This window comes from Festucalex cinctus, chromosome 21 (genome assembly GCF_051991245.1).
Source record: "Festucalex cinctus isolate MCC-2025b chromosome 21, RoL_Fcin_1.0, whole genome shotgun sequence".
NCBI classification, from domain to species: domain Eukaryota; kingdom Metazoa; phylum Chordata; class Actinopteri; order Syngnathiformes; family Syngnathidae; genus Festucalex; species Festucalex cinctus.
In genome coordinates, this window is record NC_135431.1 from 12696827 (window position 1) to 12716952 (window position 20126).

General features: G+C 39.3%; 2 protein-coding genes across 4 annotated transcripts; both read right to left on the bottom strand.

Moving 5' to 3' along the window:
* Positions 1-226: 226 nt before the first annotated feature.
* mmut (methylmalonyl CoA mutase) lies at positions 227-9521 on the bottom strand. 2 transcript variants are annotated; one of them, XM_077511233.1, is made up of 13 exons: positions 9393-9521; positions 8217-8625; positions 7699-8066; positions 6874-7031; positions 4496-4667; positions 4110-4358; positions 2801-2912; positions 2597-2712; positions 1834-1949; positions 1564-1695; positions 1077-1224; positions 810-977; positions 227-578 (listed from the first exon to the last, which is right to left on the bottom strand). In XM_077511233.1, the coding sequence occupies exons 2-13, from the start codon at positions 8590-8592 to the stop codon at positions 450-452; spliced, it is 2244 nt and encodes a 747-aa protein (XP_077367359.1). In that variant the 5' UTR covers positions 8593-8625; positions 9393-9521; the 3' UTR covers positions 227-449. The 2 variants fall into 2 exon arrangements, with proteins under 2 accessions (XP_077367359.1, XP_077367360.1); XM_077511234.1 differs by having other exon boundaries at positions 9366-9480.
* Positions 9522-9745: 224 nt separating this feature from the next.
* Positions 9746-19657, bottom strand: fkbp1b (FKBP prolyl isomerase 1B). 2 transcript variants are annotated; one of them, XM_077511204.1, is made up of 5 exons: positions 19522-19632; positions 19180-19369; positions 18477-18524; positions 11522-11634; positions 9746-10316 (listed from the first exon to the last, which is right to left on the bottom strand). In XM_077511204.1, the coding sequence occupies exons 2-5, from the start codon at positions 19214-19216 to the stop codon at positions 10188-10190; spliced, it is 327 nt and encodes a 108-aa protein (XP_077367330.1). In that variant the 5' UTR covers positions 19217-19369; positions 19522-19632; the 3' UTR covers positions 9746-10187. The 2 variants fall into 2 exon arrangements, with proteins under 2 accessions (XP_077367330.1, XP_077367331.1); XM_077511205.1 differs by lacking the exon at positions 18477-18524 and having other exon boundaries at positions 19180-19657.
* Positions 19658-20126: the final 469 nt, after the last annotated feature.

Here is a 20126-nt window from a genome sequence, read left to right on the forward strand (position 1 = left end):
TTGGGTCACGCTTGGGCCTCCGATTGGCTAGTTTTGTCCTGCCGTGAGTAACTGATAAATAATAATGGTGAAAAATAGAGATGGAAAAATAATTATAAACCAATGTTATGTAACGCTTGAACTTTAGACAGACAGACAGACAGATAGATAGATAGATAGATAGTGTACGTGTACATGTATAAAACTTTTGCTACTCACTAAGCTGAAGAGATCCAGTTAAAACAACTCAAGCATGTGTGATGTTTAATCCAAAAAAATATACACAATATACAAATATTAATGATCCAGAATTATATCACAGATGCTTGGTAAGGCAAATAACAAACAAATCATAATGATTGTAGTCATTATTATTATCATCATGACCATTCGAGAGTGGAAAACATTCTCCTTGAGTAACAATGTCATGATAATGGCAAGCGAGATACATTTCCTTTCTAAATAGGCCTTTACATAGCCTGTCGGATGTTCTCTAGGCTCTTGTGGATGTTGTCCACCACGTCCACGGCGGCCTGCGGGATCCTGGTGCCCGGCCCGAAGATGGCGCTCACGCCGCTCTGGTACAGGAAGTCGTAATCCTGTGTTCAAAGAGCGTGCCATTTTTTTTAATTTTTTTTTTTTTATACCAGTTCTGTCTTACATGGTCTTCTCAGAACGTCTATTTTAATAAAATTTTTATTCCAAATATATTTGAGTTTCACTTCTTTATCTCACTGTTAAATCAACTGTAATATTTTTTTTTAATACCAACTTTACATAAGCAAGCATTACCGACATGGCTGAGGTTCATTTTTGAAGCCGGTTGTTACCTGTGGCGGAATGACTCCCCCGCAGATGACCAGGATGTCGGGTCGCCCCATCTTGCGGAGCTCCTTGACAAGCTCGGGCACGAGAGTCTTGTGGCCGGCGGCCAGCGTGCTGACGCCCACGCAGTGGACGTCGGCGTCCACCGCCTGCTGGGCAACCTCTACAGGCGTCTGGTGGACAGCAGACACCAACCACCACAACAACAAGCGATAAGTACAGTCATCAGTCACATGCAGATTTGTTTTGAGGAGGAGAGAAATTGTCCAAACCTGGAAGAGCGGCCCGATGTCCACGTCAAAGCCCAGGTCGGCGAACCCGGTTGCGATCACCTTGGCGCCACGGTCGTGTCCGTCCTGGCCCATCTTGGCCACCAGGAGGCGAGGGTTCCGCCCTTCCTGGTTCTTAAATTCGGCCACTCTGGGATTATTATGTTGGGAACTCAGCTTTATTTTGTGATGTATGAGTGAGTGTGAGTATTCTTGTATGTTCTGTTTGTATGTGTTGCTGCTACTGCAACATGTATGCTCATTTCCATTAACACATTGATGATGTCACACGTGAGCGTTAAGCTAGCGGACTTTTGTTCACCAAATTGCATGGTTTGGTTTAACATTTTGCTGTTTAAATGCATAGTAAATCCCAATAGATTTTTATCTGAATTACGCACATATTCACTTCTTTTGTGCTGAGGAACATACCCAGCGATAAACAACGACTTACTCACTACTATAGTTTCTTCTTGTTTGTGTGCAGTACCTGCTGAGGGCAGAGGCGATTTCTTCATGCTCGCCGTACTCGCTGCGGTACGCGCCGCTCACCATGCGGCTGCTGGCCTTGTGCTCGCCAAACACTTTCTTCATTGCGTCAGTGATCTCGCCAACAGAACATCTGCAATCAGCAAGGGAATAAAAGTCAACGGGGACCAGGCCGGGTTGCGAATCGCAAAAATTCATGATTAACAGATGACCTTTTCAATTATATTGGAACAAAAAAATATATATATTTGTTTAAAAACTAAGTACAAACCTGGCACGTGCCGCCTCCACAGCCAAAGCCAGTAGGTTTCCCTCTCGGGTGCGGGCGCACTCCTCGATGGCGGCCAGGCATTTGTGGGCGGCGTCCGAGTCGCGACTCTCCCGCACCTGTCACGTAAATGACACTCATCACTAACGTCGTCCAATGCACACACAGTTTGATAAAGACGAGGGAGAAATTTGTTGAATTTTGCATCATTATTTTTATCTACCGTGTAATCATAATATATGTATATATTAGTTTTATTCTAATTATTTTTATTTATTCTTTAGAATTACCACAATTATTACTTTATGAATTAAAAACATGTATTTATATTAATTAGTATATTTTTCATTTTATTAAGAGTGGCTAAATTATTTTTGACAATCATATGACTTAATGTCCCCGACCCTTGTGTGGAGTAAGCGGTTGAGAAAATGGATGGATGGATGGATGGATGGATGGATGACGTAATGTAAATTACTTGATGATTGCCTTTTATTTCAATTGTTTGTATTTTATTTATTATAATGACAATATTTTAAAATATTTTTTGTTTATTTTTATACTGCTATGAAGTTAAAGTTACAATTATGTTACAATAATGCAAAATTGCATTTTTTATTTCATTATTTTTGTATTATTTCATCGATTTTAAGCCCCAAAAATTACCTAAATTAAAGATAAGTGTCTTTTTGTTCCTTGAAAGGTCCTAAAGTTATTATTTATTTTAAACAATTAACATTCAAAGCGTATTTCACATTTTTCCTACCTTCTTCAACTTTTCAATCTGCTTCTGTCGTACCAGGGTGTTATCAATAGCCAGCACCTCCACCGTTTCCTCCTTCTCCAGGCGGTACTTGTTCACCCCGACGATGACCTCCGACCCTAGAGAAGAAAGGGGGCATTTCCAAATGTATGGAGGCTTGAAATATAGCAACGCAGGGAAACATTGATTATGGAAGCGCTGGCGTACGTGAATCGATGCGGGCCTGTCTGCGCGCCGCACATTCCTCGATGCGGAGCTTGGGGATTCCCTCGGCCACCGCTCGGGCCATGCCGCCCATCTCCTCGATCTCCCGGATGAACTGCAGGCAGGGTAAAGAGGAAAGCAGGAAACGAGAAGCAATGTCATCTTGACTGTCTCAACTCAGTAATTGTATAGAGGTAACGTACGGTAAATTAAAATTACACTTAAAGGTGAAGTCAACCTTAAACATTTCTTGACAATATGTTATATATGACCTCGCCAGTCTAAACATGACATTCTGATTAATATTACATTTGTGGAATAGGAGTTATGCAACTAAATCCAGTCATTTTTATCTATCTCATGGTGTGGCCATTTGCCACTTGCTGTCGACTGAAGATGACATCACAGTTGCTCAGGGCTCAGGCAACAACCAATCACAGCTCACTTGTTTTCTGAAGCTGAGCTGTGATTGGTTGTTACCTGAGACCTGAGCAACTGTGATATTATTTTCACTCTCACAGTGGTAAAATGGCCGCCTTCTGATATTGATAAAAACTGCTCGATTTTGCTGCTTAACATATTCCACTAATGCAATATTAACCACAATACCGTATTTAGACGAGTGAGGCTGCATAGAACATATTATTGTCCAGACATTTTTGGGGGGTTGATTTCCCCTTTTAAAATGTCTAAAATTAAAGTTGAACTAAAATTGAATATTAAAGATTAAATAAAAGTTTTAAGTAAATGTAAGTTAAAACAACATTGAAATTATATGAAAGTTGCATTTAAAGTAGAATTAAAGTTTTAATTACGTAAATTAATCTTTATACCACCGTTTGAACTAAGTTCAAACAAAATGTAATTTATTTTTTAAATTAAACTTGAAATTTGAAGTTTTTGCATAAAACAATTTAATTAAAAGTAAAAATAAAATACAGGGGACCGAGCCTGATAGCAAAAATATAAAAAAATTAAAAAAAATTAAAAAATAAAAAGTGGTTCAGGTTAAATTAAAAACATGTTTCCATGTATAATATAAAAAAATAATAGAAAAAAACTATCTGAAACTAAGTAACATTATGAATAACTGATTTAAAAAGTATTAAAATTGAAAAAATAGATGAAATAATATTTAAAAAATTGAGCTGCCACTAAATTAGACACTCATGCATTTACAGTGATTGTACGTTATCTACACCGAGATATGATTTTAATTTAGTTTAAATGAGTTCCTTCTATTTAAAATATATCTCATTTGAAACCAAATGATACAATATTACAATATGATGATCTGTCTGCACTGACGCACCTTCAAGGCCGTGTTGTAGAGATCGTCGGTGAGGGACTCCATCATGTGCGAGCCCCCCCACGGGTCGGCCACCTTGGGGATGCCTGACTCCTCCTGGATGATGATCTGCGTGTTGCGGGCGATGCGGGCGCTCTTGACGGTGGGCAGCCCCAGGGCCTCGTCGAAGGAGTTGGTGTGGAGCGACTGCGTGCCCCCGAACACGGCCGCCATGGCCTCGATCACCGTGCGGATCACGTTATTGTACGGGTCCTGGGGACGGTGTTTTTATTAGACACGGCCTGAATGGTGAATAAGGTTGCAATATTCTGAGAATTGGACTTCCCATGGAAATTTAGCATGAAATTTACAGGACAAACTTTGATGATGAATGCTCGCGAGCCACTCACTTGCTCCGTGAGAGACCAACCGGATGTTTGGCAGTGAGTGCGCAGGAGGAGGGACTTGGCGTTTTGCGGCTGGAATTTTTCTCGAAGTAACGTGGACCACAGCTTCCTGGCTGCCCGCATCTTGGCGATTTCCATGTAGAAGTTCATGCCGATGCCCCAGAAGAACGACAATCTGCAGATGTGCACATACATGTAGGGTTATTTGATACCACTTTTTCTCCGACCAATACCAGAATTGCTTTTAAAATGTCCAATTTAATTAATAATAATGTCAAATAATTGTCATTCTACTTAACTCATTCACTGCCAATGACAACTATAGACGTCAAAAATCCAAGCAAACAGCCAGTGTTAATTTAGAAAAAAATAAAATAAAATTAAATTAAAATTTTTATTAAAAAAAAGAAATTTCAATTTAGTTTTAGTTATAGTGTTCTGACTAAATATAATTAAAGCCTTAGTCATAATTTAGTCACCTGATTGTATTTGAGTTTTAATCCAACTTTAGTCAACAAAAATAAGGAGCAATTTTAGTCGACTAAATTGACTTCTGGAGGTCGAGACCCAGTTTGTGGTCTCAGTAAGACCAAGACCGATCACTATGCACGACGGTAGCACTTAGCAATGAAATTGTTGTCATTGTTGTTATTAATAACAATGGGGATTAATAACTATGAATGAAAACAATGAATAACTAAAACTAAATTCAAATTTCTTGTCAAAATTTGTCACTGGCTATTTTCTTGGATTTTTGACGTCTATAGTCGTCATTGGCAGTGAATGAGTTAAGTAACAGTGGTTAGCATCGGCAGCCAGTCGCGAATACCCGATACCTTAAAATGAGGCCGGTACTTGCCCATATACACATACATGCATATATCATAGGTGACATACGTGTTAATTGAAACAAATAAAAAGGCTTTTCAAATGAAAATGTAAATTTTGAATACTATTTGACACTAAACTGAAGTTAAAATATTACAATAAATGAAAATAAATAACATTTGAAAAAAAAAAAGATAAAACAAGTTAAAACAAAGTAGTCAATACTATATTTACATTTACCGTAATTACATTTTAAACCGAATCTTAAATTAAATATTAAATTACAGCTGTAATGAAATAAATACAATATTTGAAAAAAATAGATATTGTATAACGTGTGTAAATTTTAAATTAAAATATAAATAGGAAGTATTTAAAACAGCTTTACACTAAAATACATTCAAATTGGAAATTAGTTAATAAAGTTGCAATTCTGTTGGAGTTTAAAAGTAGGAATAAAATTACATTTCAAAATTAAAATTACATTTAAAATACTTAAAGTTTAAATTAACTTAGATTTAAATTGAAATTCATATTTAATATTTTAAGTTATTAAAGGGATACTTAACTTACTTAGCCCATTATAGCAATAAAAAATTTGTCTATAATTAATTTGATGCTCTCATTATTTTTCACGTACAATTAGTACCTTTTAAAAACACATTTTGCAACTTGCTAATGACTGAAAATGTCATCACAAGGGCTCAGGTAACCAATCACAGCTCACCTGTTTTCTAGGTTTGGTCATGTGACATTCACAAGCTGAGCTGTGATTGGTTACCTCAGCCCTTGTGATGTCATTTTCAGTCGACAGCAAGTTGCGAAATGTGTTTTTTAAAGGTTTTTATAGGCAAAATATTAATGTTTGACTGCTAAAAATGGCTAAATAAGTAATGTATCCCTTTAAAGATTGAAATTAAGTCAAAGAGAATTACATTTAAATTTAAGATGAATTTGTTTTAATTAAAAACAGTTAATAATTACATTTCACTTTTAAAATAGTTTATGTTAAACACATCCAAAATAAGATGTTTAAAGTTGAAATAAAATAAATTCTTTAAATCGCAAAACTGTCATTTAAGAAAAAAATCGTTGATTTTGTGACCCTGCAGGACCTTATAAAATTAAATGGGCCCTGATAGGGAGAGAAAAAAAAAAAAAAAAAAGAGTTCACTGTCTCTACATAAAAAGTCTTTCACGTAAACTCTATTGAGGCCAATTTGTCTATTGTGAGACATTGTGAATGGTACATGTCACTCAGGTCGCCTGTCCAAGTGCAATAATTGCTTTGGTGAGACAGCCTTTCATCGACATAACATCTGTGAAAAGACTGCCTCTGCCGCAGCCTCGGGAGCACCTAACCTTCATTTTGATGAACCATTCATTATTACATTTACTGAATGGTGGAGGACTTCGGGATGAAAGCAATTTCAAGGAATAGAATCGGAACTTGAGTTAGGAACGTACCACTGCAGCAGTGGGGCGAGAGGCGAACCAGCGTGAATGTAAAATGAATTCCAAACCAAAAAAATTTTAGCGTGCCATCATTTTACCTGGGTGCAAACTCGTCGATGGTCAAGCCAGCTTTGAGTCCGGTGCGGCAGTACTCCAGCCCATTGGCGATGGTGTAGGCCACTTCCAAGATGGCATCGGCCCCCGCCTCCTGAAGATGGTACCCGCTGATGGAGATGGAGTTGAACTTGGGCATGTTCTAGGAAAATGCAAAACATGATGCAGTTTGAACATTTCATTTGATGATTCTTTCGCCAGGGTTTCTGCATGTATCATCAAATCTAATGTAATACTTTTTAATGCAGTTTTTTAGGGCTGTCAGTCCGATACAATTTTTCGTCATAATTAATTGCATGATTCCAATAGTTAACTTCTGATTAATTGTAAATTAATCGCGCATTATATCTGCTCTAAATATACAATAAAATATCTTTTAAAAGTTTTTCATACTTTTGTTAGTTAACTAACATAAAAGTGGACGCATATGTTTACCAAATACAAATGTGGTATTTTTTCGTTAATTGGTACAGTAATTTTACAGTAAGTAATTCAATAAGTTACTCATAGTTACAGCAAAAGGAGTGTGAAACATTGAGTCATATATTTGTGTTCAGGTAATTTTCTGCCACTAATTGGCATTAGTGTTTCATGTTGGACATTTGTGAGAGGAACACTACATTTTTCTCCTCAAATTCAAAGTAACTGGTATTTAATGAATCGCGGAAGCCCTGTTCACGCACCACTAGAGGGAGTCCACATGCCATACGTAGAGAACCACTGCAGTGCAATCTCAATATCGCAGATTTTTGTTTTGCGAGTGGGTGTGAGACACATTCCCCCAATACACGAGGGTTACCTGTACTTACCTGGGAGGTGTATGCGAAGATGTCGGCGATGGCGTGCATGGAAGGTTCCGGTGGGAAGATGTAGGTATTCCGCACCATGAACTCCTTCAAAATATCGTTCTGGATAGTTCCTGTGAGCTTGGTTTTGGAGACGCCCTGTTCCTCGCCCGTCACGATGAACATGGCGAGCACGGGGATGACAGCCCCGTTCATGGTCATGGACACGGACATCTTCTCCAGCGGGATGCCATCGAAGAGCATCTTCATGTCCTCCACTGTGTCGATGGCCACACCCGCCATGCCCACGTCGCCGTGCACCCGAGGGTTGTCCGAGTCGTAGCCTCGGTGCGTAGGGAGATCGAAGGCCACTGAGAGGCCCTGCTGCCCCGCTGAGATTCACCAAAGAAAACATGAGAATGGACATTTTAGGATTCAGATGAATGTTTGAATGAAAAACATAAAAAATAATAAATAAATAAAAAATTAAATAAAATAAGCTGATGATGGACAAGTTTGACCTTGGTGACAGTCAGCCCTACCTTTGATATTATCCTTGTAAAACTTGTTACTCTCCTCCACGGTGCTGAATCCCGCATACTGCCTGATGGTCCAGGGTCTGCTGGTGTACATGGTGGGATAGGGCCCCCTAGTGTAGGGAAACACGCCTGGTAATTCGTCCGCCTTCGCGTCCGAGTCGGCCTTGGTGTACACCGGCTTGATGTCGATGCCCTCGGGCGTGTGCCATATCAGATCCTCCGGGTTCTTCCCCTTCAGCTGCTTCTTGGCCAGGGCAGCCCACTGGGGGTGAAGCTCCACCTGGTCCCGACGCTGGGAAGAGGTGTGGATACTGCAGGTGTGGAGGGGCACCCGGGCTAAGAGCCGGGCGGCGGTGCATGCTCTGTATGCCGTCAGCATGCTTCCCCTGGCCTCACAACGCACATGGATGACCTGAAGGATGTAAAGCAGACATATTAGGATGAACATATCGTTTTGTTTTGTTGTTTTTTGGTAGTACAAATTACAGACCTTTTTGTAATGCCTGTAACAACAAGCCAAGATACTTACAAGGAACAGAAAAGTAATTGACTTTTTAGGATTATTGTTGGGGGTTTTTTCCAATTTCATTCCAAAATAAAATAATTATTTATGAAAACTAACTACATTAGTTTTTGTACATGACGTTGTCTTGTTCATCCTCAGTTTTTCTTCTGATGCTCTAAAGGAAATTTAAACATGTTACGTAAACATGTGTAGTTATGTTTATACGGTCTGGCTTTGAATAAGTGTTCTTTATAGTTCTTGACTTCTATGAGCAATAGGACAATCACAATGCGGTTCATAAACAATTGAAAACTACTACATTAATCAATACATTATAATAGAGTATAAACAACATATTAGCATTGTGAGCTAAAAGCTAGTCTAAAAAGTTACACTTCATCATAGAGACCATAATAAGCTACATGATAACGTAAACTTTATCCTGGGCATGAAAGTAATCATGTTCATTCATGACAAATTGTTAAATTTAAAAAAAACTGTTACAATTGTAAAAAAAAAAAAAAAAAACAAGTTAAGCTAGGTGCAGCAGCTACGTAGCCCATCGTAGCTAACAGTGTCGAATTGATATTTTTTGACAATTTGCGTTTACGAAATGCAGCATTCGTGGCATTCATTTTAAGACACACCTATTGTGTATATTGTATATTCCTGACCTTGTTTACTCTTCTTGTGGTCTTTCAATGTTGCCAAAAGGCCTGCGTACGTCCATCCATAACATTAGAGTCCATGAACTCTGACATACAAAGCCGGAAGTAAATAGTCAACGCCGGTGTTCCTCTCCGGCGGCCATATTGGTGCGGTAAAATAAGCGCACGTAGACAGACGATTGGATATGTTAACTTACAATTTTAGACCTTTTAAGGGTCGTACGTTGTCAATAATATCGATTAATGTTATTAATAAAATGTAACATAAATATGCGATAAATTGTATTTAAACTATAAGTATGATAGTGTGAAAATATTTGAATAAATCTGTCTAATGTAAATACTTAACACAGGACACATTATGGTTAACATGCCAATTTTATTCCAGAGTTGGTCAACAAAATTGTAAGCAGCAACAGTTCTGTACGCCATCAGACCAGGTCGACTAGAGAAAACACACGTGCAGTAAATGCTTTTTATTGTGGGGATTACAAATACAATAGGTACATAGTTAACATTGCAACATTTTCGGGAGCATTCAGCAGGACAAACCCTGATTAAAGTGGCATTGCAGTCAGGTCAGTAGTTACGTCAGTAAGTGTTATGTTTATATAGAAAATACCCAGTCAAGATGCAGGGACATTTGTAATGTGCTTATGCTCTGTTGCTAATACTGTAAGGCAGTGAGTGTTTTGATTGCAGTATAGTATGACTTTAGATGCATTTAAATAGTAAATCAAACAAGAGAGGGATGGCGGTTGGAAGGGAGTCAGCGCATCAGCCGGGACCTGCACAAATATTTCACTCCAGTTTGAGGAGCTCCACGTCGAAAACAAGCGTGGCATTGGGAGGGATGACGCCGGGGTGGCCTGTGAGGCCGTAGGCGACGTCCGGTGTGCAGGTGAGCTTCACCCTCTGGCCAAGGCTCATCTGGAAGATAGCATGTATTGCTTCATTAGCAAAATACACACGTAAAACTTTTAACACAGCACACAAGCAGTTATCAAAATTTGAAATAGCCAATAATTGAGAAAACGTGTATTTTAAAATCGTCAGTTAGCAGCATGTTGGTCGGGTTTAACCTGGCTTTTGTTTCTGTTCAAGTTAATGAACGGTCTAATCGTTTGTTTTTTGTTTACCCAGTCACAAAAATGGCTGCTGTTACATATCAATCATTGTATGGCGCCAACCCTGATTGATTCTTCACAATCTCAATTAATTTTACATGCAAGTAAATGGAAATATGGAGAAAAAAAACATATCAATTTGTTCTATTTAAAAAAAAAAAAAAAAGTGTATTCTTAATTATACTTGACTATTACTGTACATTTAAATTGTGTTTATATTTTTTCATCATTTTATTAACATTTTTTAAAATCATTATTCCTTTATCATTTTAGCAATTCACTTTTATTTGCATTTGTTTTTATTTTTTACATCATGTGTTTTCTCTATTTCACATTTTTTAAGCATTTTATCACTTAAAATATTTGATTAATCAATGATCATTTTTTAGTTTAATGTGTGGTTATGAATACAACAACAAAAATAAACAGTTCAATGGAAAAGGGTCTATTAGGATGATTTTTGTCATGTGTATTCTATTGTTTTGTCATCATATTTACGTTATAATTCTGCAAAAGTAGTTGAAGGCATGACATTACATCATGTAACTCGAAATAGTAACTAGTAATTAACAAATCAAATTTCCCCATGTAAGTAAAATTTTCACTCGCACAGTGAGTTTTTTTCTCCAAACTATATTGAAGCTCCTTTTTAAGGGCCGACTTTCAATTCAGTAAATTGTGCAGCCCTACTGAAGTAACAGTACCACTGTACATAACACATTAACGTATCCCTGGCGAAAACCTGTCTTCTTCTTACTGTGCAGCAGAGGGTACTGTTGCACAAGCTAAGCCTAAAATCGATCAAATTCCATGACATTTTATCTACTGTTAATTATTAAAAAGCATAATATTCTTTTTCTATCACTTGCGCTCTCATATAAGGCAGGGCTTGTTTTGATTGCCAAGATGTAATAACTCCTATGACGTGATCTAAAACCAGTGTAAATGAGCCAGAATGGTGACAAGTGCAAAGTGAGTGTTTATGAGTCAGATTCGCAATTTTCTGACCTGAGCCACGCCTTCTTCCCAGCCTTTGATCACCTCGTTGCGTCCGATCTTGAATTTGAAGGGCTTGTTTCGGTCTCGAGACGAGTCGAACTTTTTGCCGTTCTGCAGCATACCTGTAAGAAAGACCAAATCATCACATTTGGGATGGGCTTTAGTTGGAAAATCTGAAGCGTTACAGTGAGTCGGGGAGGCGAGAGGGCGGTAGTGTCTTATCAGGATCTTGGCTCGGTTTCAGTTCTCCCAAATGCACAAAGGCTATGAATCAGGAAGCGGTGGCCTGGTTTATTGGATTATTTTTAAAGTTAACAACTAGGCCGTCGCTCGTCATCGTGTCGAGGGAGAACAAAAAAAATAAATACAGCAATGCAGACAAATAGAAATAACAGAATCAGACCTTTATTATTATTATTAATATTATTTTTGACTGAATAACTCGTGAACGATTTGAGTGCCAAAGGGTTCAACAAACTCTACAACCCCCAGAGGAAGGTCAGGTTTGTTATCCCTCGGAATTAGCATAGCGTACATTGCTAACAGCATAAGCTTTATTTGTTGGACAGTGGTGCCTTGAGATATGAGTTTATTTCATTCTGTGACCATGTTTGGAACTTAAAACCTGAAATGATCTTTCCGTCAATCTGTTCCTACAGGCTCCCCCACCCCAAATTGTTTTCTTATGCGGAAAAAAACACTATATTGTTGTCCTTTATGAACTATAAAGTAAATAAATACTTCAATATAATGTAAGGAATTCAACATGCTGTACATCATGATTTAATGCGGCAATCCATTTCATTGTGCTGCTCCTGCTGCTGTGCCCACCTTGGCCACCGGGAGGCAGTATAACACTATAGTCATGCTGACACAAACTAGGGAAAATAGTACTTCTAAAATCGCAACTATTGATTCCAACGGTTAGCTGTAAATACAACTGTAGCTGTATGTCCACTGTAAATACAATACAATGAGCTCCTGTGTATCACAGAAGACCCAGCCATGATAAGTGAAACTCCATGACCATGTTAATTTTTTTTTAACCAGGTTTATACTTAAAAAAGAAAAAGAAAAAAAACATAGAAAGCACAATGTTTAAGCCATTTCTTAATACTGCTCTTCTGAAACAAGAAAACGTTCTGTCAGAAACCGGTTCTGAATGTGCGCCCACTGTAGCCGAGTTAGCCAACTACAAACTCTTGGTGTGGGTTAAAATGATTCGGCGCTGCAATGCGATACGCTTCCGGTAACGGCCCTTTAATTTATGTCAGCCTGTGTTCACTTGGCAAGTGTGAATAGTTGGACGTCTAAAGACGTTGCGTGAACGTCACACTTTAACGCCACAACTGCGCCGCTTCTCTGCTTTCACCAGCCATCTAAATTTAGCATCTCCGGGCATTTCTAAGAATCACACAAGGCTTGCCCGATCTCCGCAAGGCCCGGGATCGGTTCCAAACAAGGAAGTCGTCAAGTGCAGGCCACGGAGGGCCAACACCTGCTATGGCGTGTCCTATTGGCCCAGTGGTCTCATTGGACAGTGATTGTGCCATGATCCATATAGTGGAAGAAAATTATGCATCAGTGACAGCAACAACAACAAAATGCAAAAAAGACAAAAATAATTAATATTTGATGTTGGTGTATTGATACTGTATCATGGTAAATAACCGTATTCCCAATATCTATATTTAATACTGCTATAACAATAGTTGGCAAGGATACAATATAACACAATATCAGTATTTGATCCACATCAGTAACATAATGTAACGCATTATACGATATGATATACAGCGGATGAAGCCCTCTCACAGGGACGTTTGAGCATTTAGTCATCAATATCAAATAAATGCTCAACCTTCTGTGATCTCCTCTTTAACAAATACATGTTTAAAGGGTTCTCCATAAAATTCCTTGTACCAGTATGCTTATACTTGCATGTACTGGTAAACTCTTTGTCCTCACTAGTAGGATAATTTTGGCATACTAGCAGGACAACTATATATAATGATATTGTTTAAAAAAAAAAAATCCATATAATCCTACCAGCAAATTCATGAGCAAACTGATCAAAACGAGTTTCAAGCACAGTTGAGGTAAAAGCTTGACAAAAGCGGCAAATCTTTTTGGCCCCCCCTGGTGATTGGTTTGCAGCAGATGTCGTAAATCCCGCGACAGACACAAATGTTGGCGTCTGGCACTTCTTTTTTTTTTTTTTTTTTTTAAGCCCTGAGGGTGGTTTCTAACATTAGGCAGTGTTAAATAAATCTCCAGACTGATCTTGTAGCTGAAGTTATAAAAAGAGGGTGTGCCGTCATGATTGACAGCTGCATTCAAGCCACTTTATTAGGTACACTAGCTCAAGTTATGTGGTAGAAGAAGAGCCATGTAAACCCTAACAGGTGTATTTATATTTATTTGAACTATGTGGGAGTTGCACATTATCATGATGCATTTTTTAAACATTTTCTGCTCGCAATTAGTTTTGCTGTGTTCAAATACGTTTATGATGTCTTTATAAACGGATGTTACATTTTATACAGTCTCTCTCTTTTGCAACTTTTCACCCATTGTGGCTGATTTTGCAAGGTAACTCCCACAATGTAGCATAAATGACTGCAATTTCTACTGCTATCAGCTATGGGAGCATGGGTGGGGTGGTAGTTCTCATCCCTTCCTGATCCTGACGCCGCCAGTTACGATTCTCAAGAGAAAACTCCAAGTTCTTTGGCTGCGTCGGCACAAAAAAAAAGGAAAAGAAAAAAAAGATTAAGAGCTAACAGAGGCGGGGTTATTTTTACTCTGCCATATCCTGTCTCGACACCCCCCACCCCCCAACAGACTAGAGGCGCTGCCAGCGTGATTCCCCCCCCCCTGCATTAAAAGGGGTGGATGAGAAAAGCTGCATGTCAGGCTTTATGTCTGAGCCTACACTGCAGTCTGCAAGAATGTAGCTTTAGGTGACTGGGAGAACTTCATCCAACATGGGTGGGAAATCTGTGGCCTGTGGGCCATATGAAGCCCACAAGATCATTGAAATCAATTGTGAAACCAAACGAGGTGGTGCAGTGAACATGATGTACAAGTCGAGGTGTTTACCTGCCAGGGCTGGAATGGCCATCTGGCATACAGGGCAGATTCCTTGTGGGCCGGCCTCTTTTGGGGCCGATGCAGTGCTTTTTAATTCTTAGTTTCGTACATTTTTCCCCAAGAGACTTGTCCACAATTTAGAGGGACTAATCCGGTAATCCAGTTGGAATGTAGATCGCAAACTGCAACATCATCAATAAACATCAGTGGCAGAACTATATGTTAGGCAGGAGTCGGGCTGAGACGGCCAACTAGGCAGATGGGATTTTTTGTGCCAGTCCAGCCCCGACAGCTGCTGCGACTCTCACAACACTATAGCTTTGCCAAACTAGGACTAAACACTGCATCAAAACTAGACTAATCTATAACAATTTCTCAGTTAAAACCGTCAATATGACAATATAACGGTTATGCGTGAAAATGGCAGAAATCACAGAAAAAAAGCGGTTCCAAACCAAAATAGCTGACTACCTGTACATAAGGTTCCTTTTTGAGTTTCATGTCGGATTTTATGTCAATTAATATAATGTGGGTGTGTTCTGATATTTTCTACAACTACTGACTGAACCATTCCCTCATCCTCATTTTGGAAAGGCAAAGTCCAGAGGTCTATTCCCATGTTTGGAGCGCCAACATTAGTGAGGAATGACGTCCACATTTAGGCATGACATCATCGCATCCTCCTGGCCTACTCCTCGCATGGATGCCGTTTTTGTCATTTGATCTTTATTTATATTGGTTGAGATGACTATTGCAATGAAGCCGGTTACCATAATATGCCAAATACATTTATTGTGTGACATTTGTGAGATAAACATTACAATTCGGCCAATCAAAAGTAAGCTACCCCTCCGCGAAAAAGAAACTGAGCAACTGGGTACTGAAACGCCAACGCTCAATTGCCAGTTAACAACTCTTTGACTGCCAGGCGTTATAAAAACAAAAGAAAAAAATCCACAGTGCCAGCCGCTTTTGAGCATTTTAACTCATCTTTCAAGGCAAAAAGAATATTGTTTGCCTTTACTACATATACAATGTGGCTACGAAATGAAAGATCGCATTCCATTCATTGGAATTTTACTAATCATCATGAAACGTCTTTGGCAGTCAAAGAGTTAATTCCCATTATGCCCTTTTGAATGTTTTCAATTTGAAAAATTCCACATCTTAACTTTCCATACAAATTTACCAGAAGCAATCCAGACATTTAGTGTACATTTTCCACCCTTTTGTATCCCTACGTGTACCTAATGTTATGATCACTAAGTGAATCAGAACAACAGATTAGTTTCCACGCTTTAACTCAAAGCCCCATGTGCGAGCGTGAGCGGCTTTTCTCAAAAATGTCAGCCTCGTGACCTCTCGCTCGCCATATTTGGGAGTCTCTGCCTCCCGCCCGAGTCACGGCAGGGTCAGCTGCACGCCATGTAAGCGAGCGTCTGCGCTGTGTGCACGCGTGTCTGCGTGGTTTGAATCCCAAAGTGAGGATGACAAACAGCCGTGGCCAGTGTTCCCGTTGAGGTTGGGATGAAGTGAGGAGATCAGAATGTGACGTTCGCTTCCAGTGAAAGAAAGCAACAACAAAATACTTTATGTAACAAACAGCCTCTTTATCTTTGCTTCTATTTAGCCAGCAGGAAACCTCTAAGCGACTAGCGTCCCAAATCTGTGGCTAACCGTTATCACCAGATTTCCTCCTCATATCGTAGCGTAATCGTTGCTCTTATAAAACAAAAAGTGGGCCAGGCTTTAACCCACAGAGGCGGCATGGAAGCGGACACATAACTACCATTTTGTGTTTTTTGGCAAGCCATCAAATTTCACCACAGTGCTCCACCCACACACAATGATGGTGACAAATATTTCTCACAATTTAGCATTTTCCATCTGTCCAGTAAATGTGGTAACTATCACACAAAATCTCAAGGACAAGTTTGACTTTAAAGGATCTCTAGAATTGGCCAAACGGACCCTAAAATGTTTAGTTCAAATCAAAATGGCAGAATGTCCTGTGCGTTTTCCGGAGATGCTTTTAATGGTAGACATGGTGAAAGTTTTCATGTTGTGAAATTGGCTTTGTAATTAAATTTGTTTTGTGGCGAGTCAAATTTTTAGACTGTCTTGAATTGGTGGTTCAAATTTGGCAGCAACTGGACAAAAACGCTAGGACAAATATTATTTTTGAAGTCCCACCAGACATGGCCAAAATGACCCCCAAGATGGCCGCTGGGGAATGGTTTTGTGGGCTTACTCAATGACATGCCTGCCATGTTTTATTTTGCTAAAACCAACTGGCTTTTGGGGGCTTAATTTTCATGCAACTTTCAGTGCAAGTTTACAGTTCTATGACTATTGGTGAGTTCTCCAAATTTGTCACCATGCTATGCGTATACGCAATGACAAAAACAACATAGCTGTAGCAACTGAACAAAAACTTTACAGGAAGTTTGTCTTTGAAGGACCTTAGGAAATCACGAAATTGACTTTAAATTGGTAATTTTAAACCAAATTAGCGGATTTTCTGTGACCTTTTAGACATGGCTTCCTGAGACTTTTTTTGTGGGTCTCCTCATGACAGACATGGCTACTAAATTTCATGTTGCTCAGGGAAATTGGATTTGAGGGCTGAATTTTATAAATCAATTTATTAGTTTCGCGTTTTTAGGAAAGCTGTCAAACTTTGTTGCCACGCTGTGCCCATTTGCAATAACAAAAAATAATAATAATAATAATCAAATTATTTGTAATTTTGCGGGGTTCAAATGTGGTAGTCATCTGACAAAAAAAAAAAAAAAAACCTGAAGAATCGGCAACTTAAACCCTAACATGTCTGCTTCGAACCAAAATGGCTGACTTTTCCAACATGGCTCTTTCTTTTTTTGCCAGTCTACAGGCATGCCAACCTAATTTGACGTTGCTCATTGAAAACCTGCTTCGGGGACTGCACTTTCAAACACCGACCATAGTTTTCATGTCACCATTTCCCTTTCGCAGAGTCAATAGCGCGTTTATCGCTCTGTGGGGTTCGTCTGGCTGAGTTGGAGCCAGCAGCCAGGAGCATGATGATTTAATGAGTCAAAATGGGGGAGGACATGGAGTGAGAGAATGCGGAGGATGTGAGTGACGCACGCCAATGACATCTAGTCAGCAGGGAGGCAGGCGGACATGGGGGTGTTGACACCTTGTTTGGGAGGAAAGCAGCAATAACGCAAACGGTGCCGTTTCTCATTTATAATCCTTTATACATAAACTAAAGGTGACTGTTACACATACTGTGTATCGCAACGCAGCCACGTGTGTTCATGACAAAGCCTGCGGCGCAGAGTCTGAGGCAGTGTTTTTATAGCCACATCATAAACCTGCTGATCCGCAGACGTTGCTGATAGCAAACGAGGATTGCTTTTTGTTTTGTTTACTTTCAGTCTGACCTACTTGTCTGCGTCGAACAAGCGCCCAAGGCACGTGCCAACCCAAATGTGTTTCCCCAATGTCGCAGCGGTGCAGCTCACAAAAAATGAACAAAAAGGACCGTAAAGCATGAAGCATAGACATAGCTGGACGGTCAACTGAGGCCAGCATCGGACAGCTTTGGGCTACATTAGACCAGTTTTTCTCAAGCGTTCAATACAATTGAACTTTACTTCGGCAGTGATTTGTTTGAATACCAAAAGAAGGCGCCCACATACCACAAATGATGTAAGTAAATATAGGATGAATTGGAAGATCATGGGACAAAAGGTCTCAGCATTGGCAAAAATATATCGTAGGTCAGAATAGGACAATATGAGAATGCATGACTATATAACATATAAAACAATAGCACTAGGGCAACATACTGTAAGATTGTGCACAGCAGGACTGACTCACTCACCTATGTAATGAACCACACACGTCTGACCCTTCTTTGGAAATGTGCTTCCTGTGGGAAACAAATACAGATGCGTTCATATTACAGTATTCTCCCACTATATCAGAGTACAACCATTGCACACCGCTAATGACATAATACTGCTGCTTACAAACCTTACGAAGCATTCGGACGTACTACCACTTCCATGTTCTATTTTTTAATACTTCCGTCCTAATTTAGAGCTGTTTGCCTATAATATTATGCCACAACGTAATGAACTCAACTCACTTCACAACAAGCAGTGGTTTGGCAAATAGTGATCAAATATGATTTAGACGGACATTTTTTTTTTTAACTAATATGTCAGTCAATTGGAGGGAGGAAGGAGCAGCACAAAAAATTGAATTGAAGCATAAAATCAAGACGCACAAATTATTTACACGCTATTTAATTATGTTATTACTGCACGTTTTTATAAAATACATTATTGTAGCGTGATTTTATTTCCATATTTAAGAAACACATTACTGTACAGATTTTTTGTTGCAAATTGCCTGAAAGGATTAATGGCATTTCCATTCATCTCATGGGGGAAACTGATGTGATTTTAACCTGGTTAACATGATTAAATATAATATAACACACAAATAAACTAAAATTAAAAAAACAATAGATTCGGGGCCGAGGGAGAGAGCCACCAAGCCCCCTCGGGGCAGTAACTCACCATCACCGGGTGATATTGTCTCGACTTCCACGCCCATGGTTCTGCAATACGTCGTCGACTTTTAGCCGTGGAACATAAGTCCTTCTCAGGCGAGCGTTTCCCCGTATGGCCGCGACAGTTACAGCTCGGTGTCCGCCGAAGGACAGCATGCAGTCGTCACCCGACCGCCGCCGAGAGCCTCCCAGCCGAGCTATGAGAGAAGGGAGCGAGCGGATTTTTGGACTTTGGCGGTGGGCTGTCACAAGATGGCGGCGCCACACTGCGGCGATGCGGAGTACTTGCTGACAGAGCGGTGTTTGCTTGTTGTGGATTAATAGTTACTGCTTGAGATAAAATACCAACCGTTTCATTTACAGCAGGTTCCTCTTGGTGCTTTCATTTGGGAAAAACTACTTTTAAACGAGAAAAAAAACTTTTGAAATGAGCCTGAATTGCAATTAAAGTATGTTTCCCATGATGCAGGGACTGGTCGTGAATCACTTCCGAGTCAAAAAGGGGAGTCATATATGTATATATACACATAGATAGATAGATAGATAGATAGATAGATAGATAGATAGATAGATAGATAGATAGATAGATAGATATACATACATACATATGTTCGTGGTCAAATCTAACCTGTGTCTGATTTTCAAATTCACTGTGTGTAAAATCAAATAAAAGGTATTACACAAATGGGTTGCTTGAAACTGTATGTGCATGTCTGTAATTTGTATGGGACAGCTGTAAGGTTCAAGGAGCCTGAAAAAGCCCAGAGAACTGCCTGTGTTGTACCACAAAATAAAAAATAAACCAAATATGAATTTATTTGATGAAGACATATACGGGTCACAATCACATGCTTATGAAACTACCTGAGGTGGCATTTCAGTGACTTAGGTTATGGCAGAGAGAGTTGGTAGAACGTAGACAAAATAAATAAATAAATGAATGAATGAATGAAT